The 27,671-nt window shown below is 41.7% G+C and overlaps 3 protein-coding genes across 11 annotated transcripts in view; all 3 read right to left on the bottom strand.

Annotated features, from left to right (window-relative positions):
- Window positions 1-181: 181 nt before the first annotated feature.
- On the bottom strand, window positions 182-1,943 carry LOC127002108 (whey acidic protein-like). 2 transcript variants are annotated; one of them, XM_050867677.1, is made up of 4 exons: window positions 1,750-1,943; window positions 1,145-1,275; window positions 662-839; window positions 182-269 (listed from the first exon to the last, which is right to left on the bottom strand). In XM_050867677.1, the coding sequence occupies exons 1-3, from the start codon at window positions 1,872-1,874 to the stop codon at window positions 664-666; spliced, it is 432 nt and encodes a 143-aa protein (XP_050723634.1). In that variant the 5' UTR covers window positions 1,875-1,943; the 3' UTR covers window positions 182-269; window positions 662-663. The 2 variants fall into 2 exon arrangements, with proteins under 2 accessions (XP_050723634.1, XP_050723633.1); XM_050867676.1 differs by having other exon boundaries at window positions 182-272.
- Window positions 1,944-2,863: 920 nt separating this feature from the next.
- On the bottom strand, window positions 2,864-19,155 carry LOC127002116 (whey acidic protein-like). Of its 8 annotated transcripts, none has more exons than XM_050867697.1 (4): window positions 18,966-19,155; window positions 4,592-4,722; window positions 3,472-3,646; window positions 2,864-2,966 (listed from the first exon to the last, which is right to left on the bottom strand). In XM_050867697.1, the coding sequence occupies exons 1-3, from the start codon at window positions 19,061-19,063 to the stop codon at window positions 3,474-3,476; spliced, it is 402 nt and encodes a 133-aa protein (XP_050723654.1). In that variant the 5' UTR covers window positions 19,064-19,155; the 3' UTR covers window positions 2,864-2,966; window positions 3,472-3,473. The 8 variants fall into 8 exon arrangements, with proteins under 8 accessions (XP_050723654.1, XP_050723651.1, XP_050723655.1 ...); XM_050867694.1 differs by lacking the exons at window positions 3,472-3,646; window positions 4,592-4,722 and adding exons at window positions 10,981-11,155; window positions 11,816-11,946 and having other exon boundaries at window positions 18,966-19,154; XM_050867698.1 differs by lacking the exon at window positions 18,966-19,155 and adding an exon at window positions 12,615-12,805.
- The window catches only part of LOC127002109 (kielin/chordin-like protein), a 40,542-nt gene continuing 15,734 nt past the window's right edge, over window positions 2,864-27,671 (bottom strand). Inside the window, exon 13 of the mRNA XM_050867678.1 lies at window positions 2,864-2,961. The gene's annotated coding sequence lies outside the window, so the exon portion shown is untranslated. The remainder of the gene's footprint in view (window positions 2,962-27,671) is intronic.

Here is a 27,671-nt window from a genome sequence, read left to right on the forward strand (position 1 = left end):
TCACACCGGACCACACGAATGGAACTCAAGCCTTGTAAACTATAGCTACAACCTGGAGACAAGACAGACACAAGTACAGTTTCCTGTAAATGCAGTTTCCTGCACGATCGTACAGTGTCACAAACCGTAACAATTACGCGTTAAAATAGACTGAAGAGTATAAGAAAAGTGAAACATAACATACTTGAGGAATGTTTTATTCACGAACAAAAAAGCAACAAAAAAGTTAAAATGTCCATATCAATCGTCAACGGCTGTCTGGCTCGCTTCTGCTGCAATGAGGAGAGTACACATTGTAATTACTTTCAAACAGGGTTAAAAAATTCATTCTCCGATGTTTTTATTACGCAAATATATAGCCATGTTTTACCCACTTTCATTTCTTACCCACCACAGGCTCAAGGGCTACCACCACCACCACCACCACCGAGATTAACACAGAATGCGCAGGTGTAACGAATGCCCGAACTTTAAATTTATATAAAAAACTAATACAAAGGAATCTGCAAGACCCCTAATGAGTGATCAGATGGAAGTTGAGAGCATTTTATAGCTGCGCGTGTCCTCTGCTCATTTCCGTCACATTAACCCTCGAGCCTGTGGTTTGTTACGATTTAGGAAAACAATAGATTATGTTCACTGGAATGGTGCGCAAACTTACTTCTAGACCGGGTTTGCACACCGCTTGTTGCAGACGACGAAGCAACACTTTTGGGTCCCTGGGCACTGCTGATCCGTCTGGCACGAGTCGATCCTGTCGCGACGGCTACACCGCGGGTTCCTGAAGAACTGGAGGAATGGACACTGACCACGCTTGGACACCGGGCCAGAGCCGCGCGCTAGAACATGGGAGAAAAATATTGGAAGCTGCAAGATGGAAATTCTAAAGCATGAAAAGACCATTGGACACCGCAAGACTCTTGAGCACCCTAGACTCGGGGCCACGACAACTCAGGAACTTTTAGGCCCCTTTCACACTGTGCCGACTCAGCATCCGGCGATCGTTTCAAGACCTCTTTCCGACCATGTGCGGACCCTTTCACATCACAACATATCACACCCATGACCTCGAGTACCCTTAGTCGCTGGGTTGTAGTGGCCCAGCACAGTGTGAAAGGGGCCCATACACTGTTCCTGTACCCACCCATGCACTCCCTGCCACAGCCGGGCACCAGGCAACACTTCTCTCCCCGGCGACATTGGCGGTCCGAGGTACACTGGTCGAAGCGCCGGAAGCAGAAGCGGTTGAATCTTGACTGGTCTGGACACTGCGCCCTGAAACATGCATCATTTATTTTTGTATGTCCATTTTACAAGTTAACACTAACAATCATTTTCTTAAATCACGACAGTTTTCTAAGACCATTGATGATTCACCGGGTTTTCATGGGCGATTTTTTCCGTTCATGGTGCAATAGTCGGCCAAAACTACAACTACAACCACAAACCGTCCACGAAAATCCCAGCAAGTTAGAGACTTTAAACAGGCGAAATGAGGCGCAGCTATGTTTAAGAATACGGACTCAAGAGAACCTTTGCATCTGAAGACAGTTCCAGCATACTCGGGCGGGATTCTCAATGATGCGCGCTAACGGCACACAATTGTTAAGTGCTTGTAAACTGCTAGGATATCCAATTCGCTTATACCAACAATAATTTAATACACTTCAATCCTTAAATTTTCCACGTCTCCATTCAGTAAAAAATATTAAAGCCATTTCGAGCAGCTTGGAAGGACAGCAAACGAACCTTGGTCTGAACTCTGGCCGCTGCTGTAGTTCCTGCTGTTGCCCCCTCCTGGAATCCTGGGCGTGCACGGCAGCTATAAGGACCGCGAGGACAAGTGCCAGTTGTATGAAACGTCTGCGGGCCATTGTGAAGGAAAGGGCGGTATATGCGGTGTATGAGAGAGTGTGTTTCGACCTTCAGTTCACGTCGCCGACTGCATGGTCAGAGAGGTCACCTTACTTCATCTCCACTGCACAGGCCGTGACGTCAGGAGGGACCATGGCTCGAGACCAATGAGAGCTGCTCGGGACCATAAAGGACCGGGGAGAAGGGTTCACATTCCACACAAAGAGTATGTTATGGGGATTGGTAACTAAATCATGATAGCTCTTCCAAGTCTCTATATTTGAAAACAGCCATTTTACGGAGATACAGTGAGATTTGGGAGAGACAAAAAGATTAAATAAAGTCTCTAAATTGAAAAAGAAGAAAGCTTTACCTCGCCGCCCAGCTTGATTTCGTCCCCAGCGTGCTCACGATTCGAACTTTGCTTCAAAATACAACCTCGCTGCCGCAGTGTTGCCAACGAGGGTCTTGAAAAGCCGCAAGATTCAACCCCCAAAATCCGCCATATTCAGGACCTAAAGTATAGTATTTTCTTTTTGTCAATACAGGACACACACACACACACACACACACACTAGACAGTAACTATGGAGACCGGACCATACGAGTGTAGTTTAAGCCCAGTTAACAACAACTTGGTAGAGAGAGAGAGAGAGAGAGAGAGAGAGAGAGAGAGAGAGAGAGAGAGAGAGAGAGAGAGAGAGAGAGAGAGAGAGAGAGAGAACAGTAGCTTCATGTTTACTATGGTGTCACGATCCACAATACAACATATATATATATATATATATATATATATATATATATATATATATATATATATATATATATATATATATATATAGATATATATATTTATTTTATTTTTTATTTTTAGGTGAGTTCCCTTGAGGGTCCTCTTGGACGACCCCAGGCGTGGCGTGGCGTGGCGCAGACGAATTTTATTTACAGTGGCTGCCGTGATGTATGATTCGTCAAGGTCGACAGACGATTATAAGAAAGTAAAACATAATCTATTTCAATGTTTTATTCATGAACAGAGAAGTAAAAAAATATTGAACGTCCACATCAGCCGTCGACAAGTGCATGACTGCGTGGCTCACTTCTCTGCTGCACTGAAGAGAGAAAGCAGAACGCATTACAATGAGTTTTGAATATGGATACAACATTTCTAGACTTTGATTGCTTCCTATAACATTTATTTCTACACAAGTATATGCGGTCATGTTTTAAAAATAAGAATACAACATTTCTAGAGTTTGATTGCTTCCTCTAACACTTCCTTCTCCACAAGCATATGCGGTCATGTTTTAACTCTCTCATTCCTTGCCCACCACAGACTTCAGGGCTAATATGACGGAAATTAGCACAGAGGCCACGCGCAACTATACCGTGTGCCCGCAACTTTACATTAGAACACAAAAACATTAAGTACTATTCAAGAGGTTTCATAAGTGAGTAAATAAAAGTAGGTAAAGTTGGGGGCATACGATACAGGTGCGCGTGGCCTCCGTGTTCATCTCCGTTGCATTATCCCTGAGTCTATGGTTGATAAGAATATAGCAAAGTTACTTCTAGATTAGGTCCACTGGAAGGGTGCGTGCGAATGAGCAAACTTACTTCTAGAATGGCTTAGTGCACTGGTTGCTACAGCCGAGGAAGCAGCACTTCAGATTTCCCGGGCACTGCTTGTCGTTTTGGCAGCCGTCGACCTGATCCTTGTAGCTACAGTTGGGCACGAAGAGGGGAATGGCTGGGCAATCCCCGGGCTTGGTCACTGGGTTACCATAGCGCGCTGGAACAGGAAAAGACTACTGAAAACTGCAAGAAGGGAATGTTTGAACAGAAGACTATTGGGTACTGCGAAAGAGGGGAGTGGTACGCCAGAACAGGAAAAGACTACTGGAAACTGCAAGAAGGGGATGTTTGAACAGAAGACTATTGGGTACTGCGAAAGAGGGTAGGGGTACGCCAGAACAGGAAAAGACTACTGGAAACTGCAAGAAGGGAATGTTTGAACAAAAGACTATTGGGTACTGCGAAAGAGGGTAGGGGTACGCCAGAACAGGAAAAGACTACTGGAAACTGCAAGAAGGGAACGTTTGAACAGAAGACTATTGGGCACTGCGAATCAAAGAGGAGAGGGGGCGCTAGAATAGGAAAGACCATCAATTACATCTTTTCTTTTCCCCCCACTCCAACTGTATCTACCTAACACTGCTAACCCGGAAAAGTGAAGATGCTGTACCGCCTCTGTCTAACCTTACCATCTCCCCCATCAAAAAAAAAAAGTGACAGAAGGTAAACTAATATAAGAAAGTCATAGTAGTAAATATAAGTAGTACAATAAGACAATACAAAACGATAATACATAAAGGGAGAGCGTTAAGGAGAATAATCGAGGTATTAAATTAAGGAAGTAAAATTAATAGAGGTAGTAAATTAAAGTAGCAAATAAAGTTAGCTCTTGAAGGTAGTAATCGAAGGTAGTAAACAAAGACAGCAAACAAAGATAGCAGAAAAAGGTATGGAATAAAATAGTAAACAGTAAGGAAGAGTGTATGAAGACCCCTTTCCACCCGGAATTGACCTCCCTTTTGGCTATTCTTTACTTTTGTCTATTATGGGAGCGGCGAGTAGCGGGCTTTTTTTTCCACTCCTTTTGTTGCCCTTGAGCCGTCTCCCTTGATGTAAAAAAAAAAAAAAAAATGGGTCTCTATAACTGGGCCTGTATACTCACGATGGCACTGCCGGCCACAGTTGGGCACCAGGCAACACGTCTTCCCATGGCCGCAGTCGTAGTCTGTGTGACATTGGTCTAAGTATTGGATACAAACTATGTCCTTGACGTTCGGGATTGGGCACAGTTTCCTGAAACATACATTCTTTGTCATTAGTACATGGGGCCCCTCCCCAAGTGAATAAGGATGCTACGTCCATAGTCACAAACGTATCGGGCTCCCATCAAGACTATTTTCCAAGGCCACAGAGAAGAATAACCGGGTTTTCATGGGTGATTTCCCCCTTCATGATGCGGAAGTCTGGTTAAACTATCGCTAGAACCACAAAACGGTCCATGAAAATCCCGGCAACACAAGCGCAAAACCAGTGAAAAAAAACTAGATGTCAAGTGAATACTGAAAAAGAAAATAAGAGTTAAAGCTCGAGAACATTGACATTGATGAAAAGAAAATCCCGGAGCCGCTGCAAAGGCATATCCCGGGAGCACATCTGATCTGATCTGACGAGAGGCTTTTCAGCCAGGTGGACTGAGGTGCCGATTCCTTTAAGAGTACCGACTATAAGAGCATTAAGACGAGGCTATCATCTTTACCTGCCTCCACACCTGAAAACAATACAATTCACTACGTGGCTGGCAGACAATATTGCAAGACTTGTGAAATGCTAAGACATCCAATTCTCGTTTGCCAACAGTAATTTTGTATATTCCTATCCTTATACTTTCTTCACATCTCCATTCAATAAAAAATAATAGCCATTTCTATGTCCTGGAAGACGAGTCAACGAATGAGCACGTACGTTGACGACCCGTGTCCATGCCCCTTCCCCAGGGCTTGGGCGACAGCTACGAGGGCCATCAGGGCAAGTGCCAGTTGAAGGAAGCGTCTGGGGACCATTGCGAAGGAAGGGGCGGTGTGATTCAGTGACTGAGCCTAGGAGAAGATGTGGGATCCTGCCTCGACTTTCTGCAACTGACTGAGCTCCAGACCGAGCTGAGATATTTATAAGACCGCGCGCAGTGGATGTACCTGATGACCCTAGCTCATCATCAGTCAGCTGGGAGACGTCAAGCTCTGTTTTTTGTGTGTAATCGACGGGGAAATCATGAAAAAAAATATTAACATTATTTGTTCCAGTTACTGAAACAGTAAAGTGATACATATAATGTGTCCACTTTTTTTTGAGGGAAACCTTAAAACAGGAACGAAAATGAGCGTGTTTTCCCTCCTCCAAGGCCAAGAGCCGTCCGACGAGTGGCCGCGCACCGCCGGCACAGCGGCAGGGAAGTGTTGGTTTGGAAAATATCATGATTTAAAAATAAAATCGATTTATTTGATAAAATCAATTTTTTTGTATCAATTGATTTTTTTTCTTTAGCTTTTGGGAGGCTTTAATATTTTTTTGGTTCAAGTTGATCTTTTTGTTTAATTTTTGAGGACATTTTCTTGTGAAAAACTTTGCCAGAGTCAAATGGAGCCATACTTTATTGTTGTTACTTTACCCAAGATAAGTTTTCACTTGAAAATCATAAGCAGAAAACTAATCAGATCTCACAAATTAAAATACCCAGCACATGAATACAGAGAAACAGAAGAGGACTTCACTCATTATGTAGTATAATTTAAATCACATTAATAAGAAATTAGACTCAATCATGTTCCTGTGCAATAAAAAATATGCTTATTAAAGTTCATAATTACATTATTGTTATTAAAAAAAATCCCAATCTCTTTTATTCTTTTGATTATTTGTCTTGTAAGAGACGGCAACCATTCACTGGTGCCTGACTTGATGCAGGACCAGTACATGACCTGTACACTTACGTAAAGCTTGTCCTGTACAAGTACATCACATTTTCTTCCTTCTACATTATATATATATATATATATATATATATATATATATATATATATATATATATATATATATATATATATATATATATATATATATATATATATATATATATATAAATATATATATATATATATATATATATATATATATATATATATATATATATATATATATATAAAACACACACACACACACACACACACTAAATAGCTTCAAAATGCAGGTGCGCGCTATTAACATTTACATAAACGTGTCGGCGGCCTGCAGAGTTGAGTATATTTTGTTTTTTGCAAGTCTGTGTTTAAGGGAAACGATGAAACAATGTTCCGTGATTCTTTCTGCGGCTGGACCGGCATCCAGCAACTGAGCAGTAAGCCATTCAATCGGATTCAACTTGATTTATGTTACAATAATAATAATAAGCGACGAGGACTGAAAAGCGAGTGACTTGGGGGCGGTATTAAAAGACACTTTCGGTTCTCACATCAGCTATTTCTAAAGGTCAAAGAGGCGATCAATCGGGTTCTAATGAGTGTTTCTTTAGGTTCACGGCACAGAAGAAGGGTCAAACTATCACCAGGGCCATACAAACTACTTCTGGAAATGCCCAAAACTCCTACGAAAGCCTTGTCAAATATGCGAACTTGGGCGACGAAATGTTTAGTAATACGGCCCATGGTAGCCCGTGTTACCAGACGCTCTCGATTCTCAACAAATATTTCCAAATCCCACATATTGAGATTAGTCGGGTTCTCATGAGGTGCAGAGGCCTGGTCAAACTATCACTAGGCTCATATAACTACCCATGGAAATACCCCAAACCTCTACGAAAGCCTTATGAAATGTGGGTGTGTGAGCCCCGAAGTGATTAAGGATATGGGCCCGGGTTACATGTTCCCAGTCTCTCTACGGGCATATGGTTCCTGAGTGAAGATGCTCAGCTATAGATTCGAAACTAACCACGGGGTGTTCAGGAAAATGCTATCATTGTGATTCCCACTCAAAATTCCCGAAAATTACCCCAGTTTTACCGATCCTAATCTAACTTTCCCTGTTCAAGAGCGGGCGACACATATCCGGACAGAGCAGGAAAATACGTGCCCGGGCTAGGAGTGGGGAACCCCGGGAAGAAGTCCCGGCGGACTTCACACGCAGATTTTTTATTTTTATTTATTTATTTATTTATTTTTACATCCCTGCCTATTGCATGCCTGCGCCAGATGGTCGGCCCAAGCCCATCGTTGCGCAGGCATTATTATTATTTTTTTTTATAGCGGCGCCAGTTATGTTTTGGCTCATGCTGCCCCCCGAAACTCATTCTTGATTCACTGGACGGTTTCTTCTAGAGTCCGAGTTGATGGGTGGTCTTCTGGACAGCATGTGGGTAGTCTTAGGCCACTCGGCGGTGACTGAAAAATCCCAGGTGGCAGCGTGGGGATTCGAACCGACGTTGTCCACGGTGTGGTGAATGTGAACCCAGCACGCTAACCACTCAGCCACCGCCTACCCATCTGAGGCCAAAGTGAGGAGACCGAAGGAAGACTAAAAAAACTGACCTTACCCAAAAAGTCATCCAGTCAACCAGTCCAACCCAGCCCAAACTCTCCCCCATCCTCTTCCTCCTCTCCCTCTCCTCCCTCCTTCTAATTAATACACTTCCACACCAGTTTTTTACGTCTCTTGCTAGAACGCACCTTGCATCAACCGGCGGCGCGCGCGTGCACACTCACGCTCATAAACACAGATACACAGTTCCCTTAATTACTGTAAATCAAATCGTGCGTCGCAAAAGTCGAACTCCAGTGAAATAATTCCTCTCGACTCTTTTGTGGGACACACACACACACACTTTTCATTAATGGTTCCTTTTTTTTTTTTGCCTTTGAGCTGTTTCCTCTACTGTAAAAGAAACAAAAACTACACAATGTTTTTTTTTATATATTTACGCGAAAAAAAGTGATTGTAGTCCAGAAATAGATCCTTCTTTCCCGAAATGAACTCAAACATTCCATTCAACACTACTCGTACACACACACACACACACACACTCACACACATACACACACACACACACACACACATATACACACACACACACACACACACACACACACACACACACACACACATACAAACTAGACAGCAACTATGGAGACCAGACCATACGAGTGTAGTTTAAGCCCAGTTAACGACAACTTGAGAGAGAGAGAGAGAGAGAGAGAGAGAGAGAGAGAGAGACCAGTAGCTTCATGTTTACTATAGTGCTACGATCCACAATACAACATATACAGTCGGCGCAATTGAAAATGTCGCGAGATGCGGCAGACTTAACAACAAAGACTAAACAATAAAAAATGTAAAAAAAAAATAGAACTTACCAAGCTCTAGTAGCGTGTAGGCATCCCTTTACGTTTAATGCACTCATTAAGGCGTGTAGGAAGGGAACTGGCAAGGTTTTTTAGAGTATCAGGGCTAATTTCCTCCCATTCCTTCCTGATTGATGCCTTCAGCCGGGTTACCGATGAGGTGTCTGCTTGTCGTAATTTCCGTTTCAAAATGGCCCACAGATTTTCTATTGGATTTAAATCAGGTGAGTTACCTGGCCAATCACTGAAGAATGGAATGTCACAGTCTGTGAGCCACCGAGTCACATCCTTGGCAGTGTGACAAGGTGCACCGTCTTGCATGAAGAAGTCGGCCCCACACATGTCAAAAGAGTCTGGTAGGTGGTCACATACGAGCTCGAAGTAATTGTTTTTGTTGACAGTCACATTTTGAGGGAAAAATACAAGGTCACCAATGCTGTGATATGAAAAACATCCCCATACCATCACTTTGTCTGGGTGTTTCACGACGCCTCTCGTGTACTTGGGGTCAATGGGGTCGCTGCCTCTGGGCCGGTACACTCTGCCAGACGGGTTGCCGGTTACACAGAACATGGCCTCATCGCTCCAGAGCACACTACGCCACTAAACGACATCTCATTCTTTGTATTTCTTGGCAAAAATAAGTCTGTTTCTCCTTTGTCGTTCTGTCAGCTCGGGTTTAGGCAGCGGCCGGTGAGAGAGGTACTGCAGGTCGTCGTGAATGTAATGCTGCACCGTTCTTAAACTGACAGAAGCAAGTAAATTAGGATTGCCTTGCTGTATTTCTTTAGCTGTAAGGCGTGGATTAACCTCCAGCTGACGTCTGATAACATTTAAAGTCCGTTGGTTAATTTGTTATGCTTTGCCAGGGTGCTCCTTGTGCCCTGGTAGTGAGACACCTCCACCGTCGAGAAATCTTTTCACCCAGCGTTGCACAGTTCTAAGGTTAACACCAGCACTATTTGAAATATCCTTTAGTGGCTTTCCGGCCTTGTAGAGGGCCACTATCTCTGCGATTTTGTCACTGTTAATTTGAGGTCTCGCAGCCATTGTTGTTGGAATAGGAGTGTAACATTAGACGAGTGACGGGGAAAAACACAGGAAAATCGATCATTTCCCAACGCGGTAACCGCCTCTCATCACTCAGTGACAGACACTGAGTTCAAGGTCATCTGTCAATCTTGGCGCCAATTAGCTGCCAGATGTTCAATAACCATGCGGCAAGTGGCGGTTTAACCTAGAGAGGAGCGTAATTTGAAATACTAGTAGAGATGATGAATCGTCTCGCTATCGGATGTTAACGCTTCATCGCGACATTGTCAATTGCGCCAATTGTATATATATATATATATATATATATATTTATATATATATATATATAGATATATATATATTTTTATGTTGTTGTTTTGTTATTTTCGGTGGGTTCCCTTGAGGGGCCTCTTGGACGAACCCAGGCGTGGCGTGGCCTGGCGCAGACGAATTTTATTTACAGTTGCTGCCGTGATGTAGGATTCGTCAAGGTCGACAGACGATTATAAGAAAGTAAAACATAATCTATTTCAGTGTTTTATTCATGAACAGAGAAGTAAAAAAATATTGAACGTCCACATCAGCCGTCGACAAGTGCATGACTGCGTGGCTCACTTCTCTACTGCACTGAAGAGAGAAAGCAGAACGCATTACAATGAGTTTTGAATATGGATACAACATTTCTAGACTTTGATTGCTTCCTCTAACATTTTCTTCTACACAAGTATATGCGGTCATGTTTAAAAATATGGATAAAACATTTCTAGAGTTTAATTGCTTCCTCTAACATTTTCTTCTACACAAGTATATGCGGTCATGTTTAAACTCTCTCATTCCTTACCCACCACAGACTCAAGGGCTAATATGACGGAAATTAGCACAGAGGCCACGCGCAACTATACTGTGTGCCCGCAACTTTACATTAGAACACAAAAACATTAAGTAGTATTCAAGAGGTTTCATAAGTGAGTAAATAAAAGTAGGTAAAGTTGGGGGCATACGATACAGGTGCGCGTGGCCTCCGTGTTCATCTCCGTTGCACTATCCCTTGTGTCTACGGTGGATAAGAATATAGGAAAGTTACTTCTAGATTAGGTCCACTGGAAGGGTGCGTGCGAATGAGCAAACTTACTTCTACAATGGCTTAGTGCACTTAAGGCTACAGCCGACGAAGCAGCACTTCAGATATCCCGGGCACTGCTTGTCGAAGAGGCATTCGTTGATCTTCTCCTTGTAGCTACAGTTGAGCGCGATGAAGGGAATGGCTGGACAATTTCCGGGCTTGGTCACTGGTTTATTGTAGAGCGCTGGAACAGGAAAAGAGTACTGGAAACTGCAAGAAGGGGATGTTTGAACAAAAGACTATTGGGTGCTGGGAAAGAGGGTAGGGGTACGCCAGAACAGGAAAAGACTATTGGACACTGTAAGAAGGGGACGTTTGAACAGAAGACTATTGGGTACTACGATAAGGGAGGGGTACGCCAGAACAGGGAAAGACTAAGTTTGAACAGAAGACTATTGGGCACTGCGAACTAAAGAGGAGAGGGGGCGCTAGAACAGGAAAAGACCACCAATTTCATCTTTTCTTTTCCCCCCACTCCAGTTGTATCTACCTACCACTGCTAACCCTGAACAATGAAGATGCTGTACGGCCTCTGTCTAACCTTACCATCTCCCCCTCCAAAAAAAAAAGTGACAGAAGGTAAACTAATACAAGAAAGTCATAACAGTAAATAAAGGTAGTACAATAAGACAATACATAAAGGTAATACATATAGGGAGAGCGTTAGGGAGAAGAATCGAAGTATCAAATAGAGGTACTAAAATTAATAGAGATAGTAAATTAAGGTAGCTATTGAAGGTAGTAAACAAAGGTAGTAAACAAAGATAGCAGAAGAAGGTATGAAATAAAGTATTAAACAGTAAAAAGTACTAATGGGTCTCTACCACTGGGCCTGTATACTCACGATAGCACTGCCGGCCACAGTTGGGCACCAGGCAACATGTCTCCCCATGGCCGCAGTCGTAGTCTGTGTGACATTGGTCGAAGTATTGGATGCAAAATATGTCCTTGACGTTCGGGATTGGGCACAGTTTCCTGAAACATGCGTTCTTGTCATTAGTACATGGGGCCCCTCCCCAAGTGAATATGGATGCTACGTCCATAGTCACAAACGTATCGGGCTCCCATCAAGACTATTTTCCAAGGCCACAGAGAAGAATAACCGGGTTTTCATGGGTGATTTCCCCCTTCATGATGCGGAAGTCTGGTTAAACTATCGCTAGAACCACAAAACGGTCCATGAAAATCCCGGCAACACAAGCGCAAAACCAGTGAAAAAAAACTAGATGTCAAGTGAATACTGAAAAAGAAAATAAGAGTTAAAGCTCGAGAACATTGACATTGATGAAAAGAAAATCCCGGAGCCGCTGCAAAGGCATATCCCGGGAGCACATCTGATCTGATCTGACGAGAGGCTTTTCAGCCAGGTGGACTGAGGTGCCGATTCCTTTAAGAGTACCGACTATAAGAGCATTAAGACGAGGCTATCATCTTTACCTGCCTCCACACCTGAAAACAATACAATTCACTACGTGGCTGGCAGACAATATTGCAAGACTTGTGAAGTGCTAAGACATCCAATTCTCGTTTGCCAACAGTAATTTTGTATATTCCTATCCTTATACTTTCTTCACATCTCCATTCAATAAAAAATAATAGCCATTTCTATGTCCTGGAAGACGAGTCAACGAATGAGCACGTACGTTAACGACCCGTGTCCATGCCCCTTCCCCAGGGCTTGGGCGACAGCTACGAGGGCCATCAGGGCAAGTGCCAGTTGAAGGAAGCGTCTGGGGACCATTGCGAAGGAAGGGGCGGTGTGATTCAGTGACTGAGCCTAGGAGAAGATGTGGGATCCTGCCTCGACTTTCTGCAGCTGACTGAGCTCCAGACCGAGCTGAGATATTTATAAGACCTCCCGCAGTGGATGTACCTGACGACCCTAGCTCATCATGAGTCAGCTGGGAGAGGTCACGCTCTGTTTTTTGTGTGTAATTGACGGGGAAATCATGAAAAAAAAAAATTAACATTATTTGTTCCTGTTACGGAGACAGTAAAGTGATACACATAATTTGTCCACTTTTTGTGAAGGAAACTTCAAAACAGGAACAAAAATGAGCGTGTTTTCCCTCCTCCAAGGCCAAGAGCCGTCCGACGAGTGGCCGCGCGCCGCCGGCACAGCGGCAGGGAAGTGTTGGGTTGGAAAATTTCATGATTTAAAAATAAAATCGATTTATTTGATAAAATCAATTTTTTTGTATCAATTGATTTTTTTTTAGCTTTTGGGAGGCTTTAATATTTTTTTGGTTTATGTTGATTTTTTTTGTTTAATTTTTGAGGACATTTTCTTGTGAGAAACTTTGTCAGGGTCAAATGGAGCCATACTTTATTGTTGTTACTTTACCCAAGATAAGTTTTCACTTGAAAATCATAAGCAGAAAACTAATCAGATCTCACAAATTAAAATACCCAACACATGAATACAGAGAAACAGAAGAGGTCTTAACTCATTATGTAGTATAATTTAAATCATATTAATAAGAAATTAGACTCAATCATGTTCCTGTGCAATAAAAAATATGCTTATTAAAGTTCATAATTACATTATTGTTATTAAAAAAAATCCCAATCTCTTTTATTCTTTTGATTATTTGTCTTGTAAGAGACGGCAACCATTCACTGGTGCCTGACTTGATGCAGGACCAGTACATGACCTGTACACTTACGTAAAGCTTGTCCTGTACAAGTACATCACATTTTCTTCCTTCTACATTATATATATATATATATATATATATATATATATATATATATATATATATATATATATATATATATATATATATATATATATATATATATATATATATATATATATATATATATATATATATATATATATATATATATATATATATATATATATATATATATATATATATATATATATATATATATATATATATATATATATATATATATATATATATATATATATATATATATATATATATATATATATATATATATATATATATATATATATATATATATATATATATATATAACACAAACACACACACTAAATAGTTTCAAAATGCAGGTGCGCGCTATTAACATTTACATAAACGTGTCGGCGGCCTGCAGTGTTGAGTATATTTTGTTTTTTGCAAGTCTGTGTTTCTTTAGGTTCACGGCACAGAAGAAGGGTCAAAATACCACCAGGACCATACAAACTACTTCTGGAAATGCCCAAAACTCCTACGAAAGCCTTGTCAAATATGCGAACTTGGGCGACGAAATGTTTAGTAATACGGCCCATGGTAGCCCGTGTTACCAGACGCTCTCGATTCTCAACAAATATTTCCAAATCCCACATATTGAGATTAGTCGGGTTCTCATGAATGTTTCTTCACGTTCACGGTGCAGAGGCCTGGTCAAACTATCACTAGGCTCATATAACTACCCATGGAAATACCCCAAACCTCTACGAAAGCCTTATGAAATGTGGATGTGTGAGCCCCGAAGTGATTAAGGATATGGGCCCGGGTTACATGTTCCCAGTCTCTCTACGGGCATATGGTTCCTGAGTGAAGATGCTCAGCTATAGATTCGAAACTAACCACGGGGTGTTCAGGAAAATGCTATCATTGTGATTCCCACTCAAAATTCCCGAAAATTACCCCAGTTTTACCGAACCTAATCTAACTTTCCCTGTTCAAGAGCGGGCGACACATATCCGTACAGAGCAGGAAAATACGTGCCCGGAACTCATTCTTGATTCACTGGACGGTTTCTTCTAGAGTCCGGGTTGATGGGTGGTCTTCTGGACAGCATGTGGGTAGTCTTAGGCCACTCGGCGGTGACTGAAAAATCCCAGGTGGTAGCGTGGAGACTCGAACCGACGTTGTCCACGGTGTGGTGAATGTGAACCCAGCACGCTAAACACTCAGCCACCGCCTACCCATCTGAGGCCAAAGTGAGGAGACCGAAGGAAGACTAAAAAAACTGACCTTACCCAAAAAGTCATCCAGTCAACCAGTCCAACCAAGCCCAAACTCTCCCCCATCCTCTTCCTCCTCTCCCTCTCCTCCCTCCTTCTAATTAATACACTTCCACACCAGTTTTTTACGTCTCTTGCTAGAACGCACCTTGCATCAACCGGCGGCGCGCGCGTGCACACTCACACTCATAAACACAGATACACAGATCCCTTAATTACTGTAAATCAAATCGTGCGTCGCAAAAGTCGAACTCCAATGAAATAATTCCTCTTAACTCTTTTGTGGGAACAGGGAGTGGCTGGCTTTTTTTTCATTAATGGTTCCTTTTTTTTTTTTGCCTTTGAGCTGTTTCCTCTACTGTAAAATAAAAAAAAATACACAATGTTTTTTTATATATATTTACGCGAAAAAAAGTGACTGTAGTCCAGAAATAGATCCTTCTTGCCCGAAATGAACTCAAACATCCCATTCAACACTACTCGTACACACACCCACACACACACACACACACACACACACACAAAATAGACAGTAACTATGGAAACCAGACCATACGAGTGTAGTTTAAGCCCAGTTAACGACAACTTGGGAGAGAGAGAGAGAGAGAGAGAGAGAGAGAGAGAGAGAGAGAGAGAGAGAGAGAGAGAGAGAGAGAGAGAGAGAGAGAGAGAGAGAGAGAGAGAGAGAGAGAGAGAGAGAGAGAGAGAGAGAGAACAGTAGCTTCATGTTTACTATAGTGTCACGATCCACAATACAACATATATATATTTTTTTTAGGTGGGTTCCCTTGAGGGGCCTCTTGGACGACCCCAGGCGTGGCGTGGCGTGGCGCAGACGAATTTTATTTACAGTTGCTGCCGTGATGTATGATTCGTCAAGGTCGACAGACGATTATAAAAAAGTAAAACATAATCTATTTCAATGTTTTATTCATGAACAGAAAAGTAAAAAAATATTGAACGTCCACATCAGCCGTCGACAAGTGCATGACTGCGTGGCTCACTTCTCTACTGCACTGAAGAGAGAAAGCAGAACGCATTACAATGAGTTTTGAATATGGATACAACATTTCTAGACTTTGATTGCTTCCTATAACATTTTCTTCTACACAAGTATATGCGGTCATGTTTTAAAAATATGGAGACAACATTTCTAGACTTTGATTGCTTCCTCAAACAGTTTCTTCTACACAAGTATATGCGGTCATGTTTAAAAATATGGATACAACATTTCTAGAGTTTAATTGCTTCCTCTAACATTTTTTTCTGCACAAGTATATGCGGTCATGTTTTAAAAATTAGGATACAACATTTCTAGACTTTGATTGCTTACTCTAACATTTTCTTCTGCACAAGTATATGCGGTCATGTTTTGAAAATAAGAATACAACATTTCTGGAGTTTAATTGCTTCCTCTAACATTTCCTTCTTCACAAGTATATGCGGTCATGTTTTAAAAATAAGAATACAACATTTCTAGAGTTTGATTGCTTCCTCTAACATTTCCTTCTGCACAAGTATATGCGGTCATGTTTTAACTCTCTCATTCCTTGCCCACCACAGACTTCAGGGCTAATATGACGGAAATTAGCACAGAGGCCACGCGCAACTATACCGTGTGCCCGCAACTTTACATTAGAACACAAAAACATTAAGTACTATTCAAGAGGTTTCATAAGTGAGTAAATAAAAGTAGGTAAAGTTGGGGGCATACGATACAGGTGCGCGTGGCCTCCGTGTTCATCTCCGTTGCACTATCCCTTGTGTCTACGGTGGATAAGAATATAGGAAAGTTACTTCTAGATTAGGTCCACTGGAAGGGTGCGTGCGAATGAGCAAACTTACTTCTACAATGGCTTAGTGCACTTGTTGCTACAGCCGACGAAGCAGCACTTCAGATATCCCGGGCACTGCTTGTCGTAGAGGCATTCGTTGATCTTCTCTTTGTAGCTACAGTTGAGCGCGATGAAGGGAATGGCTGGACAATTTCCGGGCTTGGTCACTGGTTTATTGTAGAGCGCTGGAACAGGAAATGACTACTGGAAACTGCAAGAAGGGGATGTTTGAACAAAAGACTATTGGGTGCTGGGAAAGAGGGTAGGGGTACGCCAGAACAGGAAAAGACTACTGGAAACTGCAAGAAGGGAACGTTTGAACAGAAGACTATTGGGTGCTGCGAAAGAGGGTAGGGGTACGCCAGAACAGGAAAAGACTACTGGAAACTGTAAGAAGGGAACGTTTGAACAGAAGACTATTGGGTACTGCGAAAGAGGGTAGGGGTACGCCAGAACAGGAAAAGACTACTGGAAACTGCAAGAAGGGAACGTTTGAACAGAACACTATTGGGTACTGCGAAAGACGGTAGGGGTACGCCAGAACAGGAAAAGACTATTGGAAACTGTAAGAAGGGGACGTTTGAACAGAAGACTATTGGGCACTGCGAAAGAGGGTAGGGGTACGCCAGAACAGGAAAAGACTATTGGACACTGTAAGAAGGGAACGTTTGAACAGAAGACTATTGGGCACTGCGAAAGAGGGTAGGGGTACGCCAGAACAGGAAAAGACTATTGGAAACTGTAAGAAGGGGACGTTTGAACAGAAGACTATTGGGTACTGCCAAAGAGGGTAGGGGTACGCCAGAACAGGAAAAGACTATTGGGTGCTGAAAGAGGGTAGGGGTACGCCAGAACAGGAAAAGACTATTGGAAACTATAAGAAGGGAACGTTTGAACAGAAGACTATTGGGTACTACGATAAGGGAGGGGTACGCCAGAACAGGGAAAGACTAAGTTTGAACAGAAGACTATTGGGCACTGCGAACTAAAGAGGAGAGGGGGCGCTAGAACAGGAAAAGACCACCAATTTCATCTTTTCTTTTCCCCCCACTCCAGTTGTATCTACCTACCACTGCTAACTCTGGAAAATGAAGATGCTGTACGGCCTCTGTCTAACCTTACCATCTCCCCCTCCAAAAAAAGTGACAGAAGGCAAACTAATACAAGAAAGTCATAACAGTAAATAAAGGAAGGACAATAAGACAATACATAAAGGTAATACATATAGGGAGAGCGTTAGGGAGAAGAATCGAAGTATCAAATAGAGGTACTAAAATTAATAGAGATAGTAAATTAAGGTAGCTATTGAAGGTAGTAAACAAAGGTAGTAAACAAAGATAGCAAAAGAAGGTATGAAATAAAGTATTAAACAGTAAAAAGTACTAATGGGCCTCTACCACCGGGCCTGTATACTCACGATAGCACTGCCGGCCACAGTTGGGCACCAGGCAACACGTCTCCCCATGGCCGCAGTCGTAGTCTGTGTGACATTGGTCGAAGTATTGGATGCAAAATATGTCCTTGACGTTCGGGATTGGGCACAGTTTCCTGAAACATGCGTTCTTGTCATTAGTACATGGGGCCCCTCCCCAAGTGAATATGGATGCTACGTCCATAGTCACAAACGTATCGGGCTCCCATCAAGACTATTTTCCAAGGCCACAGAGAAGAATAACTGGGTTTTCATGGGTGATTTCCCCCTTCATGATGCGGAAGTCTGGTTAAACTATCGCTAGAACCACAAAACGGTCCATGAAAATCCCGGCAACACAAGCGCAAAACCAGTGAAAAAAAACTAGATGTCAAGTGAATACTGAAAAAGAAAATAAGAGTTAAAGCTCGAGAACATTGACATTGATGAAAAGAAAATCCCGGAGCCGCTGCAAAGGCATATCCCGGGAGCACATCTGATCTGATCTGACGAGAGGCTTTTCAGCCAGGTGGACTGAGGTGCCGATTCCTTTAAGAGTACCGACTATAAGAGCATGAAGACGAGGCTATCATCTTTACCTGCCTCCACACCTGAAAACAATACAATTCACTACGTGGCTGGCAGACAATATTGCAAGACTTGTGAAATGCTAAGACATCCAATTCTCGTTTGCCAACAGTAATTTTGTATATTCCTATCCTTATACTTTCTTCACATCTCCATTCAATAAAAAATAATAGCCATTTCTATGTCCTGGAAGACGAGTCAACGAATGAGCACGTACGTTAACGACCCGTGTCCATGCCCCTTCCCCAGGGCTTGGGCGACAGCTACGAGGGCCATCAGGGCAAGTGCCAGTTGAAGGAAGCGTCTGGGGACCATTGCGAAGGAAGGGGCGGTGTGATTCAGTGACTGAGCCTAGGAGAAGATGTGGGATCCTGCCTCGACTTTCTGCAGCTGACTGAGCTCCAGACCGAGCTGAGATATTTATAAGACCTCCCGCAGTGGAAGTACCTGACGACCTTAGCTCATCATGAGTCAGCTGGGAGACGTCAAGCTCTGTTTTTTGTGTGTGTAATTGACGGGGAAATCATGAAAAAAAATATTAACATTATTTGTTCCTTTTACGGAGACAGTAAAGTGATACACATAATGTGTCCACTTTTTTTGAAGGAAACTTCAAAACAGGAACGAAAATGAGCGTGTTTTCCCTCCCCCGAGGCCAAGAGCCGTCCGAGGAGTGGCCGCGCGCCGCCGGCACAGCTGCAGGGAAGTGTTGGTTTGGAAAATATCATGATTTAAAAATAAAATCGATTTATTTGATAAAATCAATTTTTTTGTATCAGTTGAATTTTTTTTTTAGATTTTGCAAGGTTTTAATATTTTTTTGGTTTAAGTTGATTTTTTGTTTCGCTTATGAGGACATTTTCTTGTGAGAAACTTTGTCAGGGTCAAGTGGAGCCATACTTTATTGTTGTTACTTTACCCAAGATAAGTTTTCACTTGAAAATCATAAGCAGAAAACTAATCAGATCTCACAAATTAAAATACCCAACACATGAATACAGAGAAACAGAAGAGGACTTCACTCATTATGTAGTATAATTTAAATCACATCTTCTGGACAGCATGTGGGTAGTCTTAGGCACCTCGGCGGTGACTGAACAATCCCAGGTGGTAGCGTGGGGATTCGAACCGACGTTGTCCATGGCGTGGTGAATGTGAACCCAGCACGCTAACCACTCAGCCACCGCCTACCCATCTGAGGCCAAAGTGAGGAGACCGAAGGAAGACTAGAAAAACTGACCTTACCCAAAAAGTCATCCAGTCAACCAGTCCAACCAAGCCCAAACTCTCCCCCATCCTCTTCCTCCTCTCCCTCTCCTCCCTCCTTCTAATTAATACACTTCCACACCAGTTTTTTACGTCTCTTGCTAGAACGCACTTTGCATCAACCGGCGGCGCGCGCGTGCACACTCACGCTCATAAACACAGATACACAGTTCCCTTAATTACTGTAAATCAAATCGTGCGTCGCAAACACCTCTCCCCCGAAACAAACACCTTTCCTCCCGGATTTGACCTCTCTTTCGGCCACCTCTTTTGATTCTTTCTTTTTTTTTAGGAGCAGCGAGTAGCGTTTTTTTTTTATTATTATTGTTTCCTTTTTTTGTTTCCTTTGTTGTAAAAAAAAAAAAGTAACTCCAATGAAATAACTCGTTTTGACTTTTTTTGTGGGAACAGTGAGTAGCGGGCTTTTCTTTCATTATTGTTTCCTTTTTTTTTTTTTTGCCTTTGAGCTGTTTTCTCTACTGTAAAAAAAAAGAAGAAAAAGAAAAAAAACTACACAATGCTTTTTTATATATTAACGCAAAAAAAGTGATTGTAGTCCAGAAACAAATATTTCTTACCCGAAATGAACTCAAACATCCCATTCAACACTACTCGTTAATTGCAGTACATCATGAGGAACCTTACACACATTACATGCTATATTTATGCAAAAAAAAAAAAAAAAAGTATTCCAAGAATAGATTTTTCTTACCCGAAATAAACTCAAACATCCCATTCAACACTACTCATACAATTGCAACACATCATGAGGAACCTTACACACAGTACTTGTTATATTTATGCAAAAAGTAGAAAAATAAAATGTAGTCCAGAAATAGATTTTTTTTTTACCCCGAAATAATCCCAATCATCCCATCTAAAACTACTCATGCAATTGCAACACATCATGAGGAACCCCACACACAAGCTCGCCATTAGTGCTAGTAAAGAGAAGTGTTAGTAATAAGTAGTTTTTTCTTTACTGCAGAGAAAACAGCTGAAGGGCAAAAAAAAAAAGGAAACAATAATGAAAAAAAAAGCCCGCTACTCGCTGCTACTATAAAAGAGTTCCTTGGAGTGGCCGAAAGAGAGGTCAATTTTGGAAGGAGAGGTGTCCTGATACCCTCCTTTTGAAAGAGTTCAAGTCGTAGGCAGGAGGAAATACAGATGAAGGAAGATTGTTCCAGAGTTTACCTGTGTGAGGGATGAAAGAGTGAAGATGCTGGTTAACTCGTGCGTAAGGAATTTGGACAGTAAAGGGATGAGCTTGAGTAGAAAGTCGTGTGCGGCGAGGCCGCGGGAGGGGGGGAGGCATGCAGTTAGCAAGTTCAGAAGAGCAGTCAGCGTGAAAACATCGATAGAAGATAGAAAGAGAGGCAACTTGGCGGTGGAATTTAAGAGGTAGAAGACAATCAGTAAGAGGAGGAGAGCTGATGAGACGAAGAGCCTTAGACTCCACTCTGTCCAGGAGAGCTGTGTGGGGGGACACGTGAGATGCATACTCCATACGAGGGCGGACAAGGCCCTTGTATTTGGATAGCAACTGTGCGGGGGAAAAGAACTGGCGGAGACGATACAGAACACTCAGCCTCGAAGAAGCTGATTTAGTGAGAGAAGAGATGGTGAAGTTTCCAGTTAAGATTTTGAGTTAAGGATAGACCGAGGACGTAGGGGCGGATCCAGAAAATCAATTTTGGGGGGGCCCGATGGTAAAATTTCATAAGTTAGCGACAGCCTCAAAACAGTGAAGACCAATGGATAGTGATGGCGGTTCTTTGCTTAAAATCCGCAGCTCCCGAGCAATCAACGTATATGTAACAGATGAATTTTTCTTGTATATATATATATATATATATATATATATATATATATATATATATATATATATATATATATATATATATATATATATATATATATATATATATATATATATATATATATATATATATATATATATATATATATATATATATATATATATATATATATATATATATATATATATATATATATATATATATATATATATATATATATATATATATATATATATATATATATATATATATATATATATATATATATATATATATATATATATATATATATATATATATATATATATACATATAAACATATGAAGTGCAATCAATATTTAAGCTGGCAAGCAATAACAAGAGACAATTCAAATTGTACATCCGACCAGTAAAAAAACAGATCCGAACAGGTAAAAATCATCACCATACGAGCATTCGAGGAAAACTAAATGTTTATTTTGATATGTAAGCAGCAAGGGTGATCATAATACAGGTCATATATAAACTACAAACCTAACCTTAACAAAAAAGAGTTGATATGTAAAATTAAACACAGCTGATGATATAAAGGAATTTTTATAGGGCTTCTCTTGCATGGGATTGAGGTAACACATTAGCAAAGATTGGCTGATCTAAAGAAATATATTTACACAATCCCAAGTATTCAACAAGAGCTTCACAAAGCAAAGAGTAGTCGGCGTTTTTTTCGCCGAATTTGCTTATCACTCTCTCGACTGAAATGGGAATATCATAGTGGACACAGAGGAAGGCAAGTCCGTTCAGGCGCTCTTGGCCGACGGTAGGGGAGAGCGGTGATGATTCGGACAGTGGGATGGTCCGGCCACAGCAATTATTGTAAAGTGTATGGGACTGAGTGCCGCGAGATTTTGTGTGAATATGCAAAACTTTGTTGCCTTGGCCCACAAAGGGACAACCACGCCCTCAGAGCTGTTCTTTTCGATGCAAGTCCGATTTTATGTTTTTTCATCTCGTATGTAATATTTTCAGGGTGTATCGTAAGCTCTCACTTCAAAACCATGGCAAGTAGCGAGATGTAAATTATTTCGGTGACGCAGCGATGCACGGCGAAGGTGTTGCCGTGTAACACGATCACCCGGCCAGCTCTCGTGCTGGAAAAGTAGTGTGACCACACATTTGTTTTTTATAGAGTCGTGATGATTCGGACGGTTGATTTTTTCATGATTTTAATAAATTTATGTCAATTTAAACACTATAGGTGTTGCAACGGTTATAAAAAGGTTAATTTGGTTGATTTATATTCAGATATTATGCTTGTGAAAAGAGAAGGAAGCCATAATACCAAAATTTTTGAGATATTTCTTGTAGTTCTCCTTTAATTTTTTTTCCTTTAAATATTGAGAGGATACTTTTGTGCTTATACAGATGTCTTGCAGTAGATATATTTTTGTTTATTAGCCAATCAAACTTAAGTTATATTAATATTATGGCGAGTATTACGAGTGTCCGCACCATCCCACCTCCCTGGCCGAACCATCACCACGGGTGGGGATGGTTCGAACGATTTAGAAACTTGTCTTTCATCACCTACATCTGAAAATTGGAAATAGCTACGGGTCGTCCGACACTCCCTCCCCCCCCCCACCGGGTACGGCGTACTACGGCCCTGTACAAGTATATAGATTGTTAGATGAGTGCGGGCCCCATAAGAGCGCAGGGCCCTGGGCACGTGCCCATTGTGCCCTGGCCCTGCAGGAGAGTGAAAAATTACATCAGACACCGAAATTTTTTAAATCTTGCCTGAGCATCCCGTCCACCTCCGCATAGTAAAGCCCAAAAAACCTATAGAGGAGGATTTTTTTAAAGTTCGGAGGACAGCGTCCAGAGCTATCTAGCGGCGGCCGGCTTCGCTCCCCAGCTCTCTAGCTTTTTAGGGATATCTTAAATATATTTTATGTTTTCTCAATTCATGGGTATTTCAAATATTTTAGTTATCCTAATATTTTTGGGGGGGCCGGGCCATCTGGCTCCCCACCCACGTATCCGCGCCTGCATATGCCTACAGCCGACGACACATTCCGTATTATAGTTGCAGCACATTATAAGCGAGTCAAGTCTGTACCCACTATCCGCATACACTCGAGATTTTCTGGGGGGCGGAGATTTTCCTCCCCTGCGAGGACGTTTAGTGTTGAAGAAGGTGACAGCTGAGTGTTGTTGAAGAATAGAGGATAGGTGTTTGGAAGATTGTGTCGAGTTGATAGGTGGAGATTTTTTTTTTTTGAGGCATTGAAGGACACAAGGTTCCTTTTACCCCAATCAGAAATGATAGCAAGGTCTGAGGTTAAGCGTTCTGCAGCCTCCACTCTGGAGTCTTGTAATTCCTGTTGAGAGGGTCTGCTGTTGAAAGAAGTTGAATAATGCAGAGTGGAGTCGTTAGCATATGAGTGGACAGGACAGTTTGTTATGGAAAGAAGATCATTGATGAATAACAGGAAGAGAGTGGGTGATAGGACAGAGCCCTGTGGAACACCACTGTTAATAGGTTTAGGGGAAGAACAGTAACCGTCTACCACAGCAGAGATAGAACGGCCGGAAAGGAAACTGGAGATAAAGGAACAGAGAGAAGGATAGAATCCGAAAGAGGGCAGTTTAGAAAGCAAAGACTTGTGCCAGACTCTATCGAAAGCTTTCGATATGTCTAGCGCAACTGAGAAAGTTTCACCGAAACGGCTAAGAGAGGATGACCAAGAGTCAGTTAAGAGAGTAAGAAGATCGCCAGTAGAACGCCTCTTGCGGAACCCATACTGGCCATCAGATAGAAGGTCAGAAGTGGAGAAGTGGTTTTGAATCTTCCGGTTAAGGATTTATTCAAAGCTTTAGATAGACAAGAAAGTAAAGCTATACGGCGGTAGTTTGAAGGATTGGAACGGTCACCCTTCTTAGCACAGGCTGTATGAAGGCGTACTTCCAGCAGGAAGGAAAGGTAGACGTTGATAGGCAGAGGCGAAAGAGTTTGACCAAGCAGGGTGTCAGTACGGAAGCACAGTTTTTAAGGACAATAGGAGAGTTGAGGCCTGAGAGGGCATAGAAAACATCATTCTTAAGAATCTTAATAACGCATAAAGGAGTCAGAGGCGGGTAGTGAGTAGTGTTAGTAAAGAGTAGTGTAAGTAAAAAGTCGTGTTAGAAAAAAGTGGTGTTAGTAAATAGTAGTGTCAGTAAAAAGTAGTGTAAGTAATGAGTAGTGTAAGTAATGAGAAGTGTAAGTAATGAGTAGAGTAAGTAAAAATTAGTGTTAGTAAAGAGAAGTGTTTAATTAAAGGTCGTATTATGAGACATTCCGCCGCCCAAGAACACATATTTAGCAAGGCTTTCGTAGTAGTTGTGGGGATTTCTAGGAGTAGTTTTATGACCCTGGTGGTAGTCTGACCCTTCTTCTGGACCATGAACCTAAAGAGACGCTCATTAGAACCCGACTGACCCCCCAAGAACACATATTTGACAAGGCTTTCGTAGTAGTTGTGGGGATTTCTAGGAGTAGTTTTATGACCCTAGTGATAGTCTGACCATTCTTCTGGACCATGAACCTAAAGAGACGCTCATTAGAACCCAACTGACCCCCCAAGAACACATATTTGACAAGGCTTTCGTAGTAGTTGTGGGGATTTCTAGGAGTAGTTTTATGACCCTGGTGATAGTCTGACCCTTCTTCTGGACCATGAACCTAAAGAGACGCTCATTAGAACCCAACTGATCCCCTCACTGATCTTTAGAAATAGCTGATGTTAGAAGCAAGAGTGTCTTGTAATACCAGACTTAAGATTACTGAACAGATTCTCTAACGTTTCGAGTCCTCAGTATATGTATTTGTCTTATTCAGCTCTTTTTGGTCTACTGATTTCCAAGCGTGGATTCACAACCCTGGCGGAAGTGTTGCAAGGCAGTGAGTATGCAGGGAAACACTCATGAAAACCCGACGCGTATCCTCTGTGGTCTTCTAAAATTATCATAACAACCGCTCAAGGTTTTTGTGAATACGAGCCAACGAGGTGAATCTCTCTCTGTCTCTGTCTCTGTCTCTGTGTCTCTGTGTCTCTGTGTCTCTCTCTCTCTCTCTCTCTCTCTCTCTCTCTCTCTCTCTCTCTCTCTCTCTCTCTCTCTCTCTTTTGTAAATGCAAAGTCATAGGGTAAAGTGCTTTTCTCTGCAACACACACACACACACACACACCGTCAAAACTCCTCGCCCCTGCCTGTTTCCTCGTCATGTACCAAGAGCCTGTGAATGCCCCGACGCCTGAACCTCCGGAACGAGACAATACGTGCATATCATCTTTTACAGGTTTCATTTTGCACCCCCCCCCCCCCCCCCACACACACACACACACATTCCGCGGTTTTGCTGAAGGCTGTTTCTTTGTTTATACACCTCCCAGCTTGCCACACACACACACACACATACACACAGATGGGTAACGAAGCGTGTGGTATGGTAATAAAAATAATTGTGTGTGTGTGTGTGTGTGTGTGTGTGTGTGTGTGTGTGTGTGTGTGTGTGTCCTACCTCATGTGTGTGTGTTCTACCCCAATCTCCACTCACAAAACACACACACACACATACACACTAAAATGAGAAAAAAAACTACTGGTGGCAAAATGGCTTATGGTTACTACACAATAACCTCTCGCATCCCCAGTTCGACTCGCCACGCCTTATCACGGCCGCTTTGCCTTAAATATCTCATAAGTTAGATTCCGGGATCCTTCGAGTGGTTATCAGATTCCTCATCCCCTTCACTTCATACAAAATTTATAGAACATTTTGATTTCTTTAGTTTTGCTGGAATACTGATGATGATGGTTGATGTAACTATACTACTACTACTACTACTACTACTACTACTAATGATGATAATGATAGTAATAAAAAAATAATAACTCGAGGTAATCAACTAGGCGTCATCCGCGGCCATCTGCACTTTATAGTCGGAGGTTACAAGTGAAAGGCTCAGCCCGACTCTCACTTATCCTCTAAACACTGCGTCGGGGGCAGCTGCATCTTGGATTTACTTCGGCGCGGCTTTCATGGTATAAATGTCAAGTTTAGAGAATGCGAGCAAACCCAGCCAAGGATCAAACCGCCCAAACAGCGACCGCCGCCACCTCCACTACACCGAGGCTAAAAGTGAAAGGCTCATCCCGCCGGCACCCAGTGATGATAAGATTAGGAGTAAGAAAAAGAGTAAGAAAAAGAACGAGAACGAGAACGAGAACGAGAACGAGAACGAGAACGAGAACGAGAACGAGAACGAGAACGAGAACGAGAACGAGAACGAGAACGAGAATGAGAATGAGAATGAGAATGAGAATGAGAATGAGAATGAGAACGAGAATAATAATAATAATAATAATAATAATAATAATAATAATAATAATAATAATAATAATAATAATAATAATAATAATAATAATAATAATAATAATAATAATAATAATAATAATAATGATGATGATGATGATGATGATGATGATGATGATGATGATAATAATACCTCAAATTCAGTTCATTTTACTTAAGTACAGTAGTAATAATGACTACAAAAGCATTAGTAAAAATATTATGAACTTGTATTACTAACAATTAAAAATAGCGAAACAAAAAAATGGAGAAAGGAAAAAGAAAAACTGAGAAAATTAAGAAGGGAGAAAACTAGGAAGCTGAAAATAAAACGACGATAATAATTACAAAGAGGAGGAGGTGACAAGAATGAGGAAGCACAATATGGGAAGAGACCGAGGCTTGTTTTTCTGAGGTGTTGGCCAAATTTGGTAACACTGATTTACCTTCACACTGCTT

This window comes from Eriocheir sinensis, chromosome 22 (genome assembly GCF_024679095.1).
Source record: "Eriocheir sinensis breed Jianghai 21 chromosome 22, ASM2467909v1, whole genome shotgun sequence".
NCBI lineage: Eukaryota > Metazoa > Arthropoda > Malacostraca > Decapoda > Varunidae > Eriocheir > Eriocheir sinensis.

Excerpts from the sequence above, each read along its gene's own strand:
- LOC127002116 (XM_050867697.1), bottom strand. The coding sequence starts at position 19,063 with ATGGTCCCCAGACGCTTCCTTCAACTGGCACTTGCCCTGATGGCCCTC. Across the intron at positions 4,723-18,965 it reads CATGGACACGGGTCGTTAAC|GAAACTGTGCCCAATCCCGA; the intron begins GTACGTGCTCAT and ends TGTATGTTTCAG. Across the intron at positions 3,647-4,591 it reads CTGTGGCCGGCAGTGCCATC|CGCGCTATGGTAACCCAGTG; the intron begins GTGAGTATACAG and ends TTCCTGTTCCAG.
- LOC127002108 (XM_050867677.1), bottom strand. The coding sequence starts at position 1,874 with ATGGCCCGCAGACGTTTCATACAACTGGCACTTGTCCTCGCGGTCCTT. Across the intron at positions 1,276-1,749 it reads CGGCCAGAGTTCAGACCAAG|GGCGCAGTGTCCAGACCAGT; the intron begins GTTCGTTTGCTG and ends TGCATGTTTCAG. Across the intron at positions 840-1,144 it reads CTGTGGCAGGGAGTGCATGG|CGCGCGGCTCTGGCCCGGTG; the intron begins GTGGGTACAGGA and ends CCCATGTTCTAG.